The 19,247-nt window shown below is 34.3% G+C and overlaps 2 protein-coding genes across 2 annotated transcripts in view; one reads left to right on the plus strand and one right to left on the minus strand.

Moving 5' to 3' along the window:
* LOC138706120 (WD repeat-containing protein WRAP73-like) overlaps positions 1-19,247 on the plus strand; it is a 25,492-nt gene continuing 6,245 nt past the window's right edge. The window contains exons 1-7 of the mRNA XM_069835102.1: positions 1-277; positions 4,123-4,305; positions 4,626-4,805; positions 10,219-10,455; positions 12,006-12,132; positions 12,427-12,639; positions 14,519-14,732. Of these exons, the coding sequence (XP_069691203.1) occupies positions 122-277; positions 4,123-4,305; positions 4,626-4,805; positions 10,219-10,455; positions 12,006-12,132; positions 12,427-12,639; positions 14,519-14,718 (1,296 nt within the window). The 5' untranslated portion in view covers positions 1-121 and the 3' untranslated portion in view covers positions 14,719-14,732. The remainder of the gene's footprint in view (positions 278-4,122; positions 4,306-4,625; positions 4,806-10,218; positions 10,456-12,005; positions 12,133-12,426; positions 12,640-14,518; positions 14,733-19,247) is intronic.
* The window catches only part of LOC138706121 (ester hydrolase C11orf54 homolog), a 14,257-nt gene continuing 11,911 nt past the window's right edge, over positions 16,902-19,247 (minus strand). Inside the window, exons 6-7 of the mRNA XM_069835103.1 lie at positions 18,656-18,822; positions 16,902-17,171 (exon numbers count right to left, since the gene is read on the minus strand). Coding sequence (XP_069691204.1) covers positions 16,998-17,171; positions 18,656-18,822 — 341 coding nt within the window. The 3' untranslated portion in view covers positions 16,902-16,997. The remainder of the gene's footprint in view (positions 17,172-18,655; positions 18,823-19,247) is intronic.

A 19,247-nucleotide genomic window follows, 5' to 3' on the forward strand; every position in this document is an offset into this window, starting at 1 on the left:
TTCCCGCCAAAAATATCATTTTTAAGTTTGTTGAACGTCATAACCTATAGAGACGTAGTTTGTCATTTCATTTTTGACGTTTGTAATACAGTGGGAAGGGAATCAACACGATTTTGTAGTGATGAGTAATTTGAATTTAATTAGAGTTTCTAATAACCTATGTCACTTTTCGTCTGATGGTACATTGGTTGCGTCTTGTTACAACAACAAGTTAACAGTAAGGAATACAGTTACATTTGAGCAGTTCCATACATATACGTGCATTGATGTCATCAAAGTAAGTGATTATTTTTCTCTCTTCTTTACTAAAATTTTAAAATTATACAATGAATAAGATTAATGATAATCTGAGCTTGTATTGCGCCATAAATGTATGAAATTTATTGTGCTAACAAGGCGGTACTAATATAAATTTGAAGTAATTCTTTACAATTGCGTTACCACGTTAAGGTACAAATGTATTTATCTGCGTAGCTTCTCAAGATTCGTATGTGCCGTAAACGAAAGAAAATTTGAGTGCCGACACCAATTTCGCACAGAATTATGGGTGGAAAGTTGCTGTGAAAGTGGAGGTCGGCAGAGAGGTTTGGGCAGGCGGGATCATTCCATGGTGGTGGAAGGTGTAAGCAGCAGGGCAGAACAACACAAACATCTCATTTCCGTGCGTTTCCTTACTGATCACAGAGAAAAAGCGAGTTTTCGTGAGGTCGAATAAGTGACAGGTTACGTTAAGTTTAGGCTTTACCGCTAGGCATACTAAGAGCCTAAACTAACCTAACCTAACATGCCACTGTTTCGACCTTACGAAAATTTTTTTTTTCTGTGATCTTTAAGGAAATGCACGAAAATGAGATGTGTTACCTCTCCCGACCACCTAATCCTTCCACTTCGACGAAGCGATCCCGCCTGCCCGCACATCTCTGCCAGCTCCTACTTTCACAGCAACTTTCCACCCTTATTGCAGTATGAAACTGGTTTTATTTATGGTAGATATGACTAGACTAGATCCAATTGTGGTGACTGAATGAGATAAATGTTCTCTAACTATTACGTAATCACTACATTGAATACGTTATTTACTAATTAGGATTATAATATTATAGATACTGGTAACTGAAAATGTTAAATTTTGTGATTAGGCCAAAATATAAAATGTTGTTACCTTATTACTGACCTATTGTCATCCTCTTTATACTCTAAAGGGAAAATAGGCCTATGTTCTCTGAACCTTTATTGCTGGAAGATGGTGGGTTGGTCAATGCTTATTAATTAGCAAAACTGTTATACACTGGTGTTAATGATGGCTGTGTGGCACTCTGATATACGAAAATATGGAAACTGTTGGAAAGCTGTTTAGGCACCAGAATTGTTACATTTCCATCTTTGGAAGTAGATGTAGGTTTAAGTGAGTGGATTGTCTCCGCAAACATCTTGTAAAGTCTAGTGGAGTGACAGTATGGTCATCAGTTAAAAAATTCACCTGGTAGGTGAATGGCAGATCCATATACTAGCTGAGTAGATGAGCATTCTAGATCTTCCTTTACTGTGATACAGATATTCAGAAGGTCCACTGGAACTGAATCCACCCAAGAATATGTTTTCAGAAGAAGGCACTTAAGAGCTATCTTTAATGTTCAATTCTGTTACTCAATGAGGCCATTGTCCTGAAAATGGTAGGCTGTGGTGGAATAGACAGATATTTTTGCTAGAGTCTTGAAAAGTTGACTTTCAAATTGACGATCTTGATCTGTGGTTATACGAGCCACTATACCAACCGTGACATCCAACAAGAGACTAGAGCTTTAGCAACTGTGCCTGCTGTTTGTCTTTTATAAGCATTGCTTCTAACCAGCGGGAAAATCTGATAACAGTCAGAAAATAGAGGTAACCATTGCACAATGGAAGAGGACCAGCAATATCCATAATGATGTGCAGACATCGTTCATTTGGTACAGAAAATCTGCGAGAGCTGAACGAGTGTGCTTATGCACTTCACAACATTGACACTCCAGACAAAGGCACATCCACATCCGATAGTTTTTCTTGATGTTAGACCAGATAAATCTCTCTGTGACCATTTGTATAGTTGTCTGAATACCTGGAGGAAAGAGAGTGTGTAGTCCTAAAAATACTGCTTTATGGAAACTTGGTGGTTGAAATCCAGTTGAAATGTCACAAAATATTTGTTTAGTGGTACCAACAAGCTGAAGTTTTGTCAGTTTTGTTCGGAGATTCTGTTTAAGAATTTCCAAGTCTTCATCTTCCTGCATTTTAGTCATGGCATCATACTAAATGGAAGTTGGAGCACCAATTGTACTTAAACGTGACATTATATCTGCAACAACATGATTTTCTCGTGAAACACACTTTATATCTGTGGTGAATTGGGCAGTGAATTGGAGTAGTTGTGCTTGCCTGGGCAGTGCCTTATCCAAATTCTGCTGAAGTGCTTATGATCTGTAAGGACTGTAAAGTTTCTCCCTTCTAGAATATGTCTTAAATGTTTTATGGCACTATAGATTGCTTGTAGCTCACAGTCATATGCACTATATTATGCCTGCGCCTTGGTGAGATTACGAGAAAAGAAACTGAGCAATTTCCTTTTAGAGCACTGCTCCTTGGCTCTGTTTAAGACATCTCTGACCAATGTAAGAGGAGCTTCAGGTTGTTGATGAGTTAACAGTGTTTCATTACATAGTTCTTCTGTAACTGTTTGAAATTATTATTTTTTCATCCATTCTAAAGTCTTGGTGCTATTCCTTTTGTGTTCTTTTAATATGGTGTTAAGTGGTTGCTGCATCCTTGCACAATCTATGATAGAAATTCACCATCTCCAGAATTTTTCAAAATAAAACTAAAATAATTCAAATTTCTTTTGTTTTTACACTGATATACAAACATCTAGGGACTGAATTAATCTTGCTCAGGATAGAGACTGATGGCAGGCTTATGAGAAGGCAGCAACGAACCTCCGGGTTCTCTAAAAGCCATTTGTAAGTAACTAAATACAAACATCCTGGTTTGTCCTTATTCGTGAAAGTTTCTATCTTCTAAATTTTTATGATGTTGGCTATAAATAATTTTTCCGTTGTTAGTTTTGCTGAAACTATCCTAATAATGGACTGTATGTGAGAATCTGTCCAACATGGTCTTCTCATAGTTTTGTTGGGATTAATTTGTGAAAGAAAACTGTACGCACCTATAAGTGCTCCCAAATATTGATATTACTTCTGCTGGAATGGAATTTAAACAAATAAATAATAATCACTGTAAAGCTTTCAAAACTGTTTAAAACTCAGCGCTAAAACTTCTAGTTAGATTTAGTAAAATTTTGGGATAGGCCACTTATAGTTTTAAATGTTTTTCTATAATCAGTCATTTTCATCCTATCATCTTTTCCGACATCCTTGTATTCATGGAATTTGTATACATCGTATTGTCACTGTACTTAAAAAATTTCTTTCAGATAATGAGTTTTTTACACATTATACATTGTATACCTCTTCATCGTGGTTGCGGCTTGAAAGCTTGAATAACCAATCTTCATCCTAAGATTGAATAACAGCTACTGTTGATTTAATAACTAGTAGTGCGATTTGAGTCTCAATGAATAGTATTAGTAATTACGCTGATATCCATAATTTAATTTAATCTTATAATGAACAAAAATGGATCATCTTCCCATAAATAAGCTTATAAATATAAAAAGAGTTAATAAATTCTTCCCATCACCCCAACAATTGTACATGCTATCGTTTTGTTTTCAGTAGGAACTGTAAAGCAAGCAATTGTATGTTTTGTACTACTGGTGTACTTTACTTATTCACCCCTGCCACCCATCTTATGGCAAAAGATGGGAAGAGTTCAGACGTCTTCGAACTCGACTGTTTACACAGTGGACGATGAACTCATGGCGAGCTGATACCGACATGACTGGTCTGAGTATATACAATGGCATTGCAAAACGTTTGGGGCCTCTAGCAAGCAAATTACAGTGTAGTTTAATAGAATCGCGAAATAAAATCAGTCTACTTTAACCTACTGTATCTTACACCGTAAGTTTTGAAATATTTAGCAGGATTGTGATATGGTAGTAAACATGTGTTGTTTCTTTTATTGCAGTACTTTGAATGGTCTCCAGATAATCGATATATTTTGTGTGCATTATATCAACACAGTACTGTACAAGTTTTTTCACTTCGTAACCACGATTGGAAGTGCAAGATAAGAGATGCGGCATATGGTATTGTGAAAGTGTGCTGGAGTCCAGATAGTAGACATATTCTGACTACAGCTGAATTTCACGTGAGTAAGAAAATATTATATTTAAGTCAAAATAAATTCTGGTATTTATTTTTAGCAATTTCTTGAAATTCAAAACATACAATGAGTTGATTTCTTGCATTAAGGCTTGACTTTCTGTCACAGTGTAATATTGATCTATCATTGGTATTCATACGCATCTTATTTGCGGTTTTGCAAAAAGAAAGAGACTGTAAAAATGTCATAATGGATAATTTGACAAAGTTTTACTTACTACAGTAAATTATTTCAATTCCTGTTATGATAAGAGGTCTATTATAATGAAGTTTGTTTCATTCAGTAACACTTTTTTTTTTTTACAGATATCCATTTGTATTTGGTCCTTAGTATTACATTCTGTTAAATATATAGATTGTTTGAAAGAGATTTCCAGTCAATCCCTTGCATTTACTTCTGATGGTACTTCACTGGCTGTGGTTGGAGATCAAGGATCTGTAGATACGATATTTATATATTCGACTACTTCGTGGCTGTTAAAGAAGGTAATTAACAGAAGTTACAAAAAATGTCAAATTCGTGAATGCACTTTGTCTCAAATACGTTTTACCATGTAAGAGAATCAAATTCCAAAGTTTGAATATACATCCTTAGTACTGTATAGAAAACTCTTTCATAATTTGTAAAAAAATGTTAATATTTCAGATATAAGGAACTCGCCATCCTACCTCATTATCTCCTGGCCTAGTTGCCTCGTAAGTGGTGCAGTGTTGGTAATCACTTGTGAGATTCAGACCTGTCTTCGGACATTTGACTAAACAACAAACAATTCGTATTTTTGGTGTCACTTATGAAGTTCAAACTTGCCTTCGGACAGTTGACTAAACATGTTCAAATATTATCTCGAGTGATCTATGCATTCTAATTATTAAAAAAAAATATATTAGACTATTTATATATGCTAATGCATTTGTAAAGAATAATTTGGAATTATCATCCCTGTGTTGAGGTTTACTGTATTGCGTATTTCAGAACTATGGGATGAGCAAATTATCTCCAGGTCAGAGAGCAGCTTTTTTGGCTGTCAGTGGGCACGTTTTCACACATTTGTTACAGAAACAGTAAAAAACCATAAACTAAGAAATTCAACACTGACTTGAACCTCAGTGATTCATCTCTGGTGAACTTAAAAACATAAAATCTACAAAAATTATCCAAATACCTTTTGGAGAGCTGAAAAATAGCATGTGGGAATACTTAGTCCCCATTTCTCAAAAGAAACTATAGCAAGAGATGCATTATATCTTAAGCAGCTGCCAAAAATGTTTGTAACAAGAATGCAGACAGTTTCATAATATTCTTCTTTATTAATTTGGATAAGTAAATGATGTTTAACTGCTCATATTTAATAATACCTTAAATAAATAGTTTGTGGATTGTTACTGTAATGTCTCTGTAATCAACATGTGGGAGCACATTAGCCAAAGTTGTCGCTTTCTGACATGGAAATAGTTTACCCGCTCATGACTTACAGGCTCTGTCTTCAAAGTCATATTGTCCAAGACCTGAAAGGGTGCCTACTTTGGTCTGTAATGCTTGACTAGCCAAATGATCAGGTCTCACATCTATCGTTAATTTGTTACTGTCATCTCCATGAAGAGATGGAGAGAGATAGGGGAGTGAAGAGTAAGGTATTTCTTTCATTTCTTTCCGATTTTCGTGAAATTCATAGAATTCGTTGAACAAAGAATGACCAAGTGAATGTCCTATTTTCCAGGTAGCATTATCACCATAACCACTATCCCCATTTTATTTGTATTCTTTATTATGATCATGCCATTATTATCGTTACCACCATCATTGTTATTAGATCCTTTTTGAGTATTGAGTCTTCGACCTCTGTACATGTTTACTTTCTCATATACAAGACATAAAGAGAAAGTATTGTGATGCTGAAAAAATACTTTCCAATGTTTTCTGTGAAATACACGTTTTCAGCATCACTATCCCCGACATCAAAAAATTCATCTTTAATATTCCAACAGTCTGTCTCTGAGTACTTCAATTTCCCTTGAACTATTAGATGGATTTTGTCCATATTCATCATCTATGGGTCAATTTATCTGGAAGTGATGCACATGAAAATAACAATTTTTCTTAAAATCTGTTATAATTAACAAAAAATGGCTGTGGTCTCGAAATCTCTTCTATTTTCTTTTATTTTCTTCCTTTCACAGTCCTCTGTGTTTAAAAGGAATTCATTATTATATGCAGAATTATTTCTACCTTTTATTACAAATATTCTAAATCTGAATTGCCCTCAGGCTTAGCAAGGTAGATACAACCCTTAGTGAAGAACACTACATTGTAGCAGGATTAGGATCCCTGGTCCCACTTGTTATGTGAAAGTGAACGAGATCTGAGTCTCTAACAAAGGGAGATATTAGTGGAAAGTCCAAAGACTGTTTGTCAGGTAGGATGCCACCAAATCATATTACCAGTAGATTTACTTGATTTCTTTTCTCAATAGACAAATAATGTGAAAATACCGGATTCTACGAATTATACAGAGAATCAAATAGATGAAAAATGAAATGCAGCGGTACACCTTAATGCGCACCCCGAAATATACAAGTACTTACGTCTTTATTAAGTATAACAATCACAATAAACTACATCACCGTCTGTCTTCAGAAATTCCTTTTCCTTAGTCTATTTTGACACAAGATCTATCCTTGCACTTTAACAGGAGCTATGGTAACACTTAACAATTTGACACAAAAGTATACTTCGCACGAAAACATGACGACCTTCCCTCATCCCCTTCACCAGTTAACTGCAGGCACGCGCAAGGGATAAACCCTTAGCCGAGTTGCCAATTCTTGAAGTCATTGTGATTTGCGAACGTTTTTCAAACTGTGTTCCGTGAAACCGCGATTTTCAGAAAGACTATATTATCTTTGTAAATATACCTTAATTTATAATTACTAAAACAAAATTGGTATAAAAATGAACAAACTTATTTTAAAAACACTTTATATTTATATTTTCACTAACATGTTTTGCCTAAATAAACAAAAAAATGCAGACTTCTATAATAAGTGTTAAATTCTCATGTTATTGAAGTTCCAGAATTTTATACTTAATTAAGAATGTTGCGCCGGTAAAATTTTCTGAAACTGTGATCATTGAATAGTTATAGAATTTATAGTACAAAAGAGTAAAGTTAGATTTTATCAGCTTCGCCTTGGGTGATAATTTCCACGAACGCATAAAATCTGTTTACTCTAGTATGCTATACAATATTTTATTCATTACTGGTATGTAAATTTAATTTTAAATTGTAGGGCTTTTCTTTGTACTGTGTTGTTGGCGAAGAAGTTCATATATATTCATTTTACTATTGCTAATATGTTGGTTGTCATGTAGAGTGATTTAAAAGCATTTAATTCACTGCTGTAAATTAGAAAACTTTTAAGCACTGCTGTGAATAATGTCATTATTTAGGTTGCTAAGGACGGTGTTGCTGTTGGCGATATCTCTTTCGCGTGCTGTTCACATACTGTTCGGCGAAGTAAATCACGTATAAAATCGTCTATCTTACCGAATTCTGTTTTAATTTGTTTATTTTCTCTTTAGTTGGTGAACCGTAATTCTTAATTTCTATGCCCATATATCCAACTCCGCCGGTTGCGTCCGATGTTAAGTGATTAAGATTTATACTTATTAAACTGCCTGAACTTTCGATTACTTTATGGATAGAATTTCTAACGTTAGACACAATTTTAACATTTTGTTTTCTTAGCTACGCTCCTCTGCAAATAAGATATTCTGTTTTCTTCGACGGTGTTATTTGTTGTTCTTGTCGTGATCTTCAGGTGTATCGGGAGGCCTGGCTGCGGATCATCTGCTCCAACACTCATTAATCATGGCCGGAATAAATTAGACATATTAAAGCGCACAACGGTATAACAACACGTCGACAAAGACACTGAGAATGGGTGAAACCCAACAGGTAGCGGCAATGACTACTAGATTTGGCAATGCTGGGATCTATTGTATTTCTGCCACGCGGCTAGGGGTTGAGTAGAGGGTGGGGGTTTATGAGGGATTACCAATTCCAAGAAGAGAGGCCGTCATGTTTCCGAGCCAAGTATAACTAAATTGCATTTTGCAAGCATGCTGCTTCTGCCTTCCTTTCTTTCAATATTTTGACCTCCAGCCTGTAACAAGTGAGAGCTCCAGTGTAACTAAAATCGGCATTTGCAAATGTTATCTACTTCAATATTTACAGATCACCCTTATAACACTCTTAGCTCGACCAGATCTAAAACTAACTTAATCAGAGCATCCATACTTTTTCGAGTCACAATTAGATTGGATTTGTTACTTAACGCAGTAGATATAATCAGTGGTGGCTCATGCCAGAACTCGGATGTGAAATGCACTATTTTTAAATAACAAATCCAAGGGGTAAAAAGGAAGCAAAGAAATATACAGAAGATATTATAAATATAATACTAACTCATTACCGAGGAAGTGGTCCATTGATTATCACAAATAAAAGACTAGATACAGTTTTGGTCTTTAAAGATTTTTTAAAACGTTATAATTTTATTACATTCATCTGCAAAAAACCCTCTCACATTCATTTGAAGATATACCATAGTTACTGACTTGATTAGACATTTTCAATACTGGTACAAGACTGTCCGGAAGTCTTATATTATACATATTCTCAGAAGCTCCAAATTAATTGCCTTTCAATGAGTTTGAATTTGGCAGAAAACTTAATTTCGTCTTCTTTATTTGAACGTTTCTGAATCAGTTTTTTGTCTCTTTCACTTTTATCAAGTTAACAAGCTCCAGATCTTGTTCACTGAGCAGTCTCTTTTCAGTTGATTGTTTCAGTGCTTCTTAGAATTTCCCATAACTGTTCCTGCATTTTTTTTTAGTAATAGAAGTTGTCTGAAGTTTTCAGTTGGAGGTATAATTTCGTAGACATTAATTAATTTTTAGAGGAAACTAAATTTTTTCCTTCTTCCACGGTTTTAATTTTCCATAGTAATTCACGAAGATATTTAAGTTCGAAATTTTTTAAGTTTTTTTTTGGGAATATAATTATACGGTACTTTTTCTTTCATCACTTTATCTTTTGTAAGAACAAAGTTTTGGAAAAAGAATTTCAAAGCCTTTTTCTAGTAAATAATCATTTTGTGTAATTTTTTGTAATACAGACCCGTACTTTTTAGTAAAAATTATTTCATGTCGTCAATTCTTGATTGAATTGACTCAGAGATACTGAATATGAATAATTCCATCCAGTAGTTTACGAGAAATCGTTATACACAGACAGTGAGACAACATGTTGAAAATAACTTTTCTAATATCAAGGAAGCTGAAAACGTATATGTCTATAAAAATCTCGAAATCTATTTTTGCATCACAAAATTATTTTCTCTTTATAAATCGTATGCAAAAATGAAAAAGGAATGATAACAGATTGCAGACATGAGGAAAAGAGAGATTTTGAGAATATTATCGTAACTACTGAAACTGTATTCCAAACAGGAAGACTTTCAGTTGAAGGGGATTTTCTCCTGCTTACAACAACTACATGAAATTAGCATAATTTTTTTTTCTCCACATCTTGTTCATTGTGAGAAGGTTGAAAACTTGAACAAGTTATCATCTGGTTTTGTATGATATTGTTCTCATTAATATCATTACCAAACATCTGAGTATTGTACACCAGTAACATTCAAAATTAGTAGTAATATTCCCTTTTCTGTAGACAACAGAATTAAGATCATCATTTAAGAGAATGGAACACACTATCCCTGTATGAAGGAAATAAATCCGCACTTTGTTTATTAGATACTGAAAATGAAACTCTGTTTGTTTGATCCTAGATACACTGTGCATTCTGCTATTGAAGTGATCGCCATTGTCTTACAGCAAATACCTTGTGTGGGGCCTGACAAAATAGGCGGCATCACATGGACGCGTGATAATACTGCAGTGTGTGTGTGGGGGACTTCTCTAGATAAGTGCTGGGTTCGAGTCTATGAAGTGGCATCTGGTGATCTCATAGGTGACTGTCTTCCACCGTCTGAAGAAAGGATATGTGGCATAAAAACAGTTACTTGGGCTCCATCGGGCCAATTTCTTACTCTCGCCTGTTTTGATGAAAAGGTTAGATATACTATTAATTTTTATGATTGGGAGACTTTTTGTTCAATCTTAAAAAGAATCATTCCTCACTGCAAGTAGTCACATTGTCTGCCGTTAGACCCACAATTAGCAGGTTCTAACCTGAGTGTGATAAAAAACTTCATTACGGATTCCTTTTGAGAGCAAATAAAGTCAAATTTGGACATAATAATAATAATAATAATAATAATAATAATAATACAGTGAAACATCTGTTGTTTTTTAAGGGACTAGAAAAAATTATGCATATATGATAGGTTGAAAATTTATAAAAGATACACTAAACAAAAAATAATGATAAAGCATTTGTTTCATAAAAGCTAAATAACTTAAAAGAAATTATATTAAACTCTCTAGACCGCGTAGTTAGCTCTGTGGCTGCACATCTACCTCCAGATTACCGGCCCAGGTTTGATTCCCAGTGGGGTCAGAAATTTTCGTGTAAAATTTTTATCTCAGGAGAGATGGTGATGTATAATTTCTAATCACTAGATTGTACACCAATATGCCTCGGTTAAATCCCAACTCTCTATACACTTATTATTATGATGTACTGAAGTACATACGATATTTCCGTGCATGAATTGTGCTTTACCATATGATGAAGGATGGTTAGAACAGAGAAAAATTCTCTCTGGCACCAGGACTCGAACCCGGGTTTTCAGCTCTACGTGCTGACACTTTATCCACTAAGCCACACTGGATTTCAGTTTCGATACTGGATCAAATCCCCTCAGTTTAAGTTCTACCTCTCAGTTTTCCCTTTGGTAGCCTACCCTGTGACAGTACATGAGGGTAGACCACCAGACTTCGGCGTTTTCTTTTCTCAAAGACGATTTTTTGGGAAATATTATTCTCAACAATTTACGCAATAAAATAATACAGTGAAGAATGATCAATGAAATAATCAGTGTTTAAATTTACGTTTTTTCAGGAGTTTACAAATTGAGTGATATATCTGAGAGAATGATACTAATGGGAAACAATAGGGGTTTCAGTGTAACAAACTGTTACAATCAAGTGATTAGATCATATACGAACTATCTAGGAAGAAACCTGCATAGAAGAGATTCAAAAATGTCTATTCAAAAGGTAGAAGGAATAATTTTAGTATATATATATATATACATACATACATACATACATACATACATACATACATACATACACATACACGCACGCGCGCGCGCACACACACACACACACACAAATTTAATTTTATAATTTTGAAATGGAATTTTATTTACAGGGAATAGAAACCACTTGTAACTGAAATAGTTCATTAGAGCGAATTAGTTATGTGAAAGATGATGATAAGAAATGCTCACTTCTCTGCGTAAGATAATTCAAGGCAATGTTTTGAAAATTTCATTACCTCAAAAAATTCATTAACTTCAGTCAGATGTGAATCCCAAAACCCTGGATATAATGGTGATTGCAATAAAGTTTTGAAAAGAACAATGATATTACTTACACTATTAACCAAAGGACTGAACTGTCAATGACGCTTGAAAGTTTTCTGTACTGTCTAGATTCGAATGTTAAACCACATCACTTGGCAGCCCATCGCAGAGCTTGCTCATTCTGATGTTCTGTTAGAGACAGACTGCACTGTGTATCAAGAGACTAATGCCAGATCACAGACTGATAAGATTTCATGTAAGTCCATATAATGTAATTGTTCAGTCAACTGTGTAATATAAATTGTAAATATTTTGTCTTCTATTTTATATACAGTAGTATAATGATATGTTAGACCTCGAGGGATTGAGCATTTGTCATGAATACGACTCTCAGAAGTCGAAATTTGAAGGAAAAATTAATAATATAAAGAGAAGTATGTGAACATAATATAATTCTGAATACCAGTATGTGATTCTTCAAGGCAATGTAGAATAACAGAAATACAGTGGTGTAACTTGCCATGTTGTCATTATTTATTTCCTGTTCTAGTTCAGATCATATCTGGGAGGCCTGTAGTCATTTCATCTGTGCGAGAGGGCTTACATAATCCTTCCAGTTTGATGGGTATTGGATTGTCAGTATTCAGCCGTTGTGGACACTACCTAGCAACACGAGCAGATAGAATGCCTGCAGCAGTCTGGATTTGGAACATGAATATCCTCAGAATTTCTTCTCTCATAGTTCACAAGAAACCAGTTACAGGTATGTGTGTATACATCATGATAATTATTCTGATGCTAAAATTACAGTGGTATTATTATAGAGGTATAAATGGGGATGGCAGCAATGGCAGTCGTCACAATAATGGAAGTAATTTTTTAGGAGATCTAGAATGGTGAAATAATATTCCAAATGGTGGCACATGTGGGACAACCATGAATATCAGTGTGATTTCAAGAAAAAAATATTTTAAAGTATTGTCTTGGCCCTAATCTAGAAAGATATATATATATATTTTTTTTTTGCATGGAAACAGCCATGTCAAAACTACTTATATTGTAATCACAGCCTAACCCTTTTCAGTCATAAAAGAAATCTACCTTATATGATGTATGGACTATACCAGTTGATGCACACTGCTTGTCCAGCAGTAATGCATACAGTTAAAATATTAATATTATAGACGTATAATAATTTATTTCTTATAACTACCAGAAATAGGTTATTTGATTAGCTAATGTTAAAAGTTTCAATATTAAAGCAGTCTCATAGAAACTTCAAATATTTTAGAAGTATTATAAATAAGTTTTAATAATTGTGTATTGAAAAAAAACTACTCAAGAAGAAGAAGAAGAAGAAGACTGGGAGTGATAACCAGAAGAGGATTTTGCTAAAGACTGAAAACTTAAAAATAAAATCTTTAAATTTGTAAGTTTTTCAGTTTATAAAATTTTCAAAGTTTAGGTCGTATTAAGGTCGTATTATATTGAAATGTTTTTATTTTCAATATTCATTCATTCATTCATTCATTCATTCATTCATACTTTTCTGCCCAAGGGCTGGTCTTTCACTGCAAACCCAGCATTCTTCAGTCTTTCCTATTTTCTGCCTTCCTTTTTGTCTCTGCATATGATCCATATATTTTTCAATATAGAAAATCTGAAAATTTCAAGTCCTATTATATTCGAGGTCGTTCTAGATTCAGGCTAACATGGGAAATTAATGTATATAATCTCTCATGCCTCCTAACTTTCTTTGAAGGATAAATTTTTTAGTTGTAATTAGTTTACTAGAATTATCTATGTGTATGGATGGATACACGAGAGTGAGAGACTGTGGGGGGAGGAGGGGGGGAGAGAAAATATTATTAATAATGGATGGATGGTATCACGGAGTATGGATCTTCATGGACTGGCAGAAGAAGATGCAACAGCTAGTACATTATGGAAAAATAAAATTTGTTTTTGACAAAGAAAAACTATTGCATTATAAAATTATTAATAAAAAAAGTTTGAATTAACTTTTGGCAACTTTCTGTCAGAATATCCGGAGAACATTGTCAGAAATGAAACAACAAGGAATAAAATTTCATGATATTTACATGTTGTGGACATGTTCGAAGAATGAACGATCATGGGGCTGTCACAAAAAGTATTGCATTGTTTTCATCTAAAAGAGAGAGAGATCTTGAAAATAGACATTATATAAAGAGAATAGTACTATCTGGAAATCAGGAGGCATTAATAGTATTTACGTAATTGAGTGATGATTTTAATTGAAGTTAATAATGGCTTGCTCTTATGATGAATTCTACTCTGTTCAGGAAAATTCTGTAATGTAATTATTTTTCTAAATATTCATTTTAAACTTAGGCTATTCAGAAATGATTAAACAATGTTATGACATTGAAACTATGATTATTGAAAATTGATGAGGAAACTGAAGCACTCTGAGAAAATATGCTCCATTGTCACATTGATAAACACATCACAAAGCAAAGGATGTCTGGGATCGAATCCTAAACCTTTCAGTGAGAAACTGTGAACTAATTGAAATAAAACTGAGGAAAATTTATGAAGTGAAAAGAAATCCGACTTAAACAGTGGCAGTGTTTTAATCTACAGATATTTGTTTCTTCCAGCTATCGAGTGGGATCCCATTGAGCCCAGATTGGCCATTGTTTGTGGCTCAAATTCTCTGACTTTGTGGTCCAAAGAAGGTGTTACAACTCACATGTTTGATCAGATATGCATTTCTGATATAAGATGGCATCCTACTGGAGAGTACTTGGTGCTTTGTGCCAACACTAAAGTGATGTTCATGTCACGAAATTTGTTGTGATCTTTTACTCTCAGGTACGTTACAAAATACGTTGCTAGTGGGAACATCCATATTTCATTTGAAGTTTACCTTATGTTGCGGCTTTTTAAATCTACGCTATACTGGTGCGTGGTGAAACTCTGTTTCACAGGGTTGGGCTACTATTTAAGACAACATAGAATAACACATAAACAATGGATGCCTTAAGCAGTATTCGAAGTCATGAGCATGGTTTCCGTGCAACATTAAAGCTGTGTATCATATGCACTGTGGTTGACAAGCTTAAAATATTTATTGTATATATATATATATATATATAGATAGATAGATAGATAGATAGATAGAGAGAGAGAGAGAGAGAGAGAGAGAGAGAATGGAAGGTATTCAGTAACTTCAGAGTAAATCCTAAAAAACAGAATTTTCCTTTGCCATTTTGCATTATTTCATTTTATTTAGTGGGAAATCGACTTTGTTTCTTGAAAAAGTTGCAACATAGCAGTAAATACAATAGCATTTGCGAAGGCATGGAAACACTCTTTTCTGCAGCAATGGGGACTGTTAAATAGTCAATGGCAACATCCAGTAGCGAAGTGTGACAAAAAGTTTGGGTAAGCTGGGCTGAAGGCATGGTGATCTAGGCCATGCTTTACGTTGCTAAATGGTAAACGAAACTCGGAAACGCTCCTGTTTTTAATTAACTAAATTCTAAATTTATCTTGTCTCTTCTTCGAAAATGTTTGGGAAAGCTCAGCTTACCCTGTCTACCCTGAAGCTTCGCCACTGGCAACATCAGATGTTTTCATGAGATGACTGCCCTTATGTCCCATGGTAGTCAGGCCTAGGTTGAAGCAGTGTTGTCTAACATCCATTACTTAAAGCGATTTTACATCTTGATTACATAACTTTTAACACTGTATCACTTCGGAATATGTATGATAAGACTTTCTTGTGTTAAATTCTAACGTACCTTGTTTACATGTTTCGACCTATTTATGGGTCATCCTCAGAACTGGTCGTTGTTGGTCTTGGCGCCTCTTGTTTTGTTTCCTGTGAGAGTGTGTTCGTGTGGTGTAATGTAGAGTCAAAGAGTGTGTGTGTTCTGAAATTGAGTTGTGTGTTGAGAATTTCGTTGGTGTGTGTTTTCGTGTGTTTGTATATTTCATATTGTTCTAGAATTTAACACAAGAAAGTCTTATCATACATATTCCTGTAGCGATTTATTAATATTTAAAGTATCAGTATTAAAATACTCTTAAACCATAAAGTTTTTTTTTTAAGGCAGAATAAATCATTTATACAATATCTGCCTGATCGAAATCCATTCTATTTCTCTATATCTTGATATTCACTTCCATTTTTTTCTTTTAAAACAGAACTATACAATCAGTTCAGTGAATTGAAATATTTAGGTTAAATAAAATTATTACCAAGTGAGGTGACTCAGTAGTAAAACACTAGACTCGCAGTCGTGAGATCCTGGGGTTGGGCAATCTTGGGCTTTTAGTGGTTTTCTCGATCATAAACAACTAGGAATCTGGTTATTTCAAAAGGCAAATCTCAGGTTGATTTCCACTTCTGCTACATCTAAGATGCAAATCGTCGGTTTCTTGGTAAAAGTGACCAAGTCCAAAATGCAAAATTGTTGGGAAAAAGGGATTTAAAGGTTTAATGATCCATCCAAAGATAACTGTATTTCTTTAGATGTTAGTATTAAGTTATTTTGAAGGTAAATGTGCTATATTATTAGTTTTTAATATAAAATTATGTCTGAAATCTTCATAATGCTTGGGAGCTTGGGATGTGACTTGGTCACTTTTACCAAGAAACCGACGAAATACTAATACATGAAACATGAATGTACAGTTTCGTGATGTCACCTATCAGTTCTATTGACTATAATGAAATCTAAATAAAGCTAATAGTGATTATAAATGAAACTTAAATAAAACTAATTAAATAATAGCAAGGTCACATATAAAGAATGAATATGCAGCAACACTCAAAATGGATTATTAGTTATTGGCTGATCAAAAAGAGAAACATGGAACAACTGAAGAAAAGCTAATTTGATACATCCACCTGCAAAAAATAAAAAAATCCAGTGTTTAGTAGTGTTGGTGGTGGCGATCGTGGCAGCAATTTTGAGTAAGGAGAGTTCTGGAATTGGTAAAGTTTTGAGAGAATATAGAACATAAATGACAGAGTTAGGTAAGGCTTCATTTTTATTTCATCTTCGTATTTATGAGATAACATTTAAGCATTCATCTTCCTTTCGCAGAAGTCATTCTGTTATCTGCAGGTTAATCAATGCCTATGCGGTCAGTGTTAGCAGGCTTGTCCACACGGAATGCATATTCACACAAGGAAAAATATCCAACATATTCAGCATTGTCAGGCTCTGTATCTATGTGGTAATGACCACCCTCTCCATGGTGACTGAAACTGTGAAAATGCTGGAGTCTGAGGCCCAGTCCCTGTAACAAAAATATAAAAGTGATTCTTGACTTCAGAAGGAAACTAAAAGTGCTGTCACATGTTCCTGCTTCTTCACATACTGTGATGTGTCAGTGACTGCAAGTCAGAAAATAGTGGCTAGTGAATCAGCTGTTTGCAACTTCTTTTTTTGCTACACACAACTTTAAAGTAGCGATGTGAGAAGCTACAACAGTTACAACAACAGCAATTTTGATATTAATTCTGCTGAAACTTTTGCAGAAGTTGCGATCAATGTCGCCACTCAAATGTGCCATTACTATTTTATATTGTTTCTGTAAATGTTAATTTTTAAAATTACAAAGCATACATCATGGTACAATCATTTGTTTAAGATCCACATCATACTTTTAAATAGGCGAGTTGCGAAAAATTTTTACGAGAATTGTGGTGTTGGTTATTATTGAAGTATATTGGCATTTTCTAGAGGCTTTATAATAAGATTAATGTCAACTTAGACGAATAAATATTGAAACTAGTTTAATCTAGGAAGTGCTTGTGGAATTTGCAAAGTGTTGATTAAGAAAAAAAATAAATAAAAAAAGTGTTTGGTCTTAGCAGAAATTGCTAATACGAGTACAATGCAAATCTCGGAAGATGATGATAAAAAGAAATTGTACGCTCATAGTAAAGAGTGGTTAAAGATCAGTTGGAATAATATCATTTGCTGAAACTTGTAAAAAGTTATTTTAAAAATATTCGTAGCTTTCGAAGGAGAGTGTTCATAAATATACATTGTTTTCTATATTGATTCATTAGTTGACTCAGCACCTTTCTCTTTTTGTAGTTTGACGTTTTGTTCTGAATATTGCCACAAAATTGATTGAAGAACTAACACAAATACGCAAAGCTGTAGCACAAAAAGTAGCACACTGCACGCCGCTTTTGACTTGTGTGTGAACACAATGCACAACTTATTCAATGTCTGTAGAAAAGTTGCGCAGTGAAAGTAGCGACTTGTGACGTACTTTTAGTTACTCAGATCTGTTTTTAAGATGTACTTTAATCTTCATGAATTTCAAAACTAATTTGTCTTTCCTTCCTCTTTGAGATTTTTAATTTTTGAGAATTAGGCATCATAAATTAAATTGGTAAAAAAACTGTTTTATATGGCTGGACTTTGTCTTCCTATTTATAATCACCTAGGCTAGCTAGATTATCCTGAGCATTCTCCACAACAGATCTGTTCCCTTCATAGTCTCCTGTATTCAGTTCTACCTTCTATAATGAGTCATCTTGGTTTACCTGACTTGAATCACTTTCCCACCATTTAATGGCTATCCTCCTCCTCCTCTCCTCACACAAACTAGTACAGCGACCTACTTTCTGTTTAGTGTAGAACATTCTTTTCCACATCTACTCTTTTTATACATTCCTTTCAAAATCAGTTTTTCATGTTTGTCTCATTTCAGAGTTTCCTTCTGCATCATACTGTTTATGAAATGATAGTTTCTCCTATACTCACTGGATCAGTTGTAATGATAGTCCCTACAGCAATGAGAGGTGCAGACATATTGTAGTAACGAAACCAGTTGGCAACTTGGTCATCTGTATCAAGGGGTGTATCTGGGAAATCAGGCATAATGTGTTGTCTTGCCTTCCCTGCTTTCAGGAGGAATGCTCCACCGAGACCTGCACAATACAATGATCATAATTTAACATAAGTCATTATGCTTTTTGTTTCTCAATATTTAATTTTTAAAATTATAAATTTCACAGTTTAATATGGAAATTATGAAAACGAAAGTACCTTATCGTAACTAACCTAACACGAAAATGGTGTTAACTATAAATTAGCTCTTGGTCTAAAATTACGAAAGAGATTTCATATCAAAAACTTATTTCCTGAATAACAAGAGTGCAGTGTGAGAGTACCACATCATAGTGCTGCATCACATAAACCAAATGTGTCCAAATATACCATCTACTAAGCAGTCAGTGCCTTGTGATGAAGAAGTGCCCATTCCAGACCCAGTTTTTCCATTGTCTGATGAGGAGCAGTGTGAAATGCCTCGCAATCGACTTGAAAAGATACTGAATTTTATCCGAAAAATATG

The sequence above is a fragment of the Periplaneta americana genome, chromosome 9, assembly GCF_040183065.1.
Source record: "Periplaneta americana isolate PAMFEO1 chromosome 9, P.americana_PAMFEO1_priV1, whole genome shotgun sequence".
Classification (NCBI taxonomy): Eukaryota; Metazoa; Arthropoda; class Insecta; order Blattodea; family Blattidae; genus Periplaneta; species Periplaneta americana.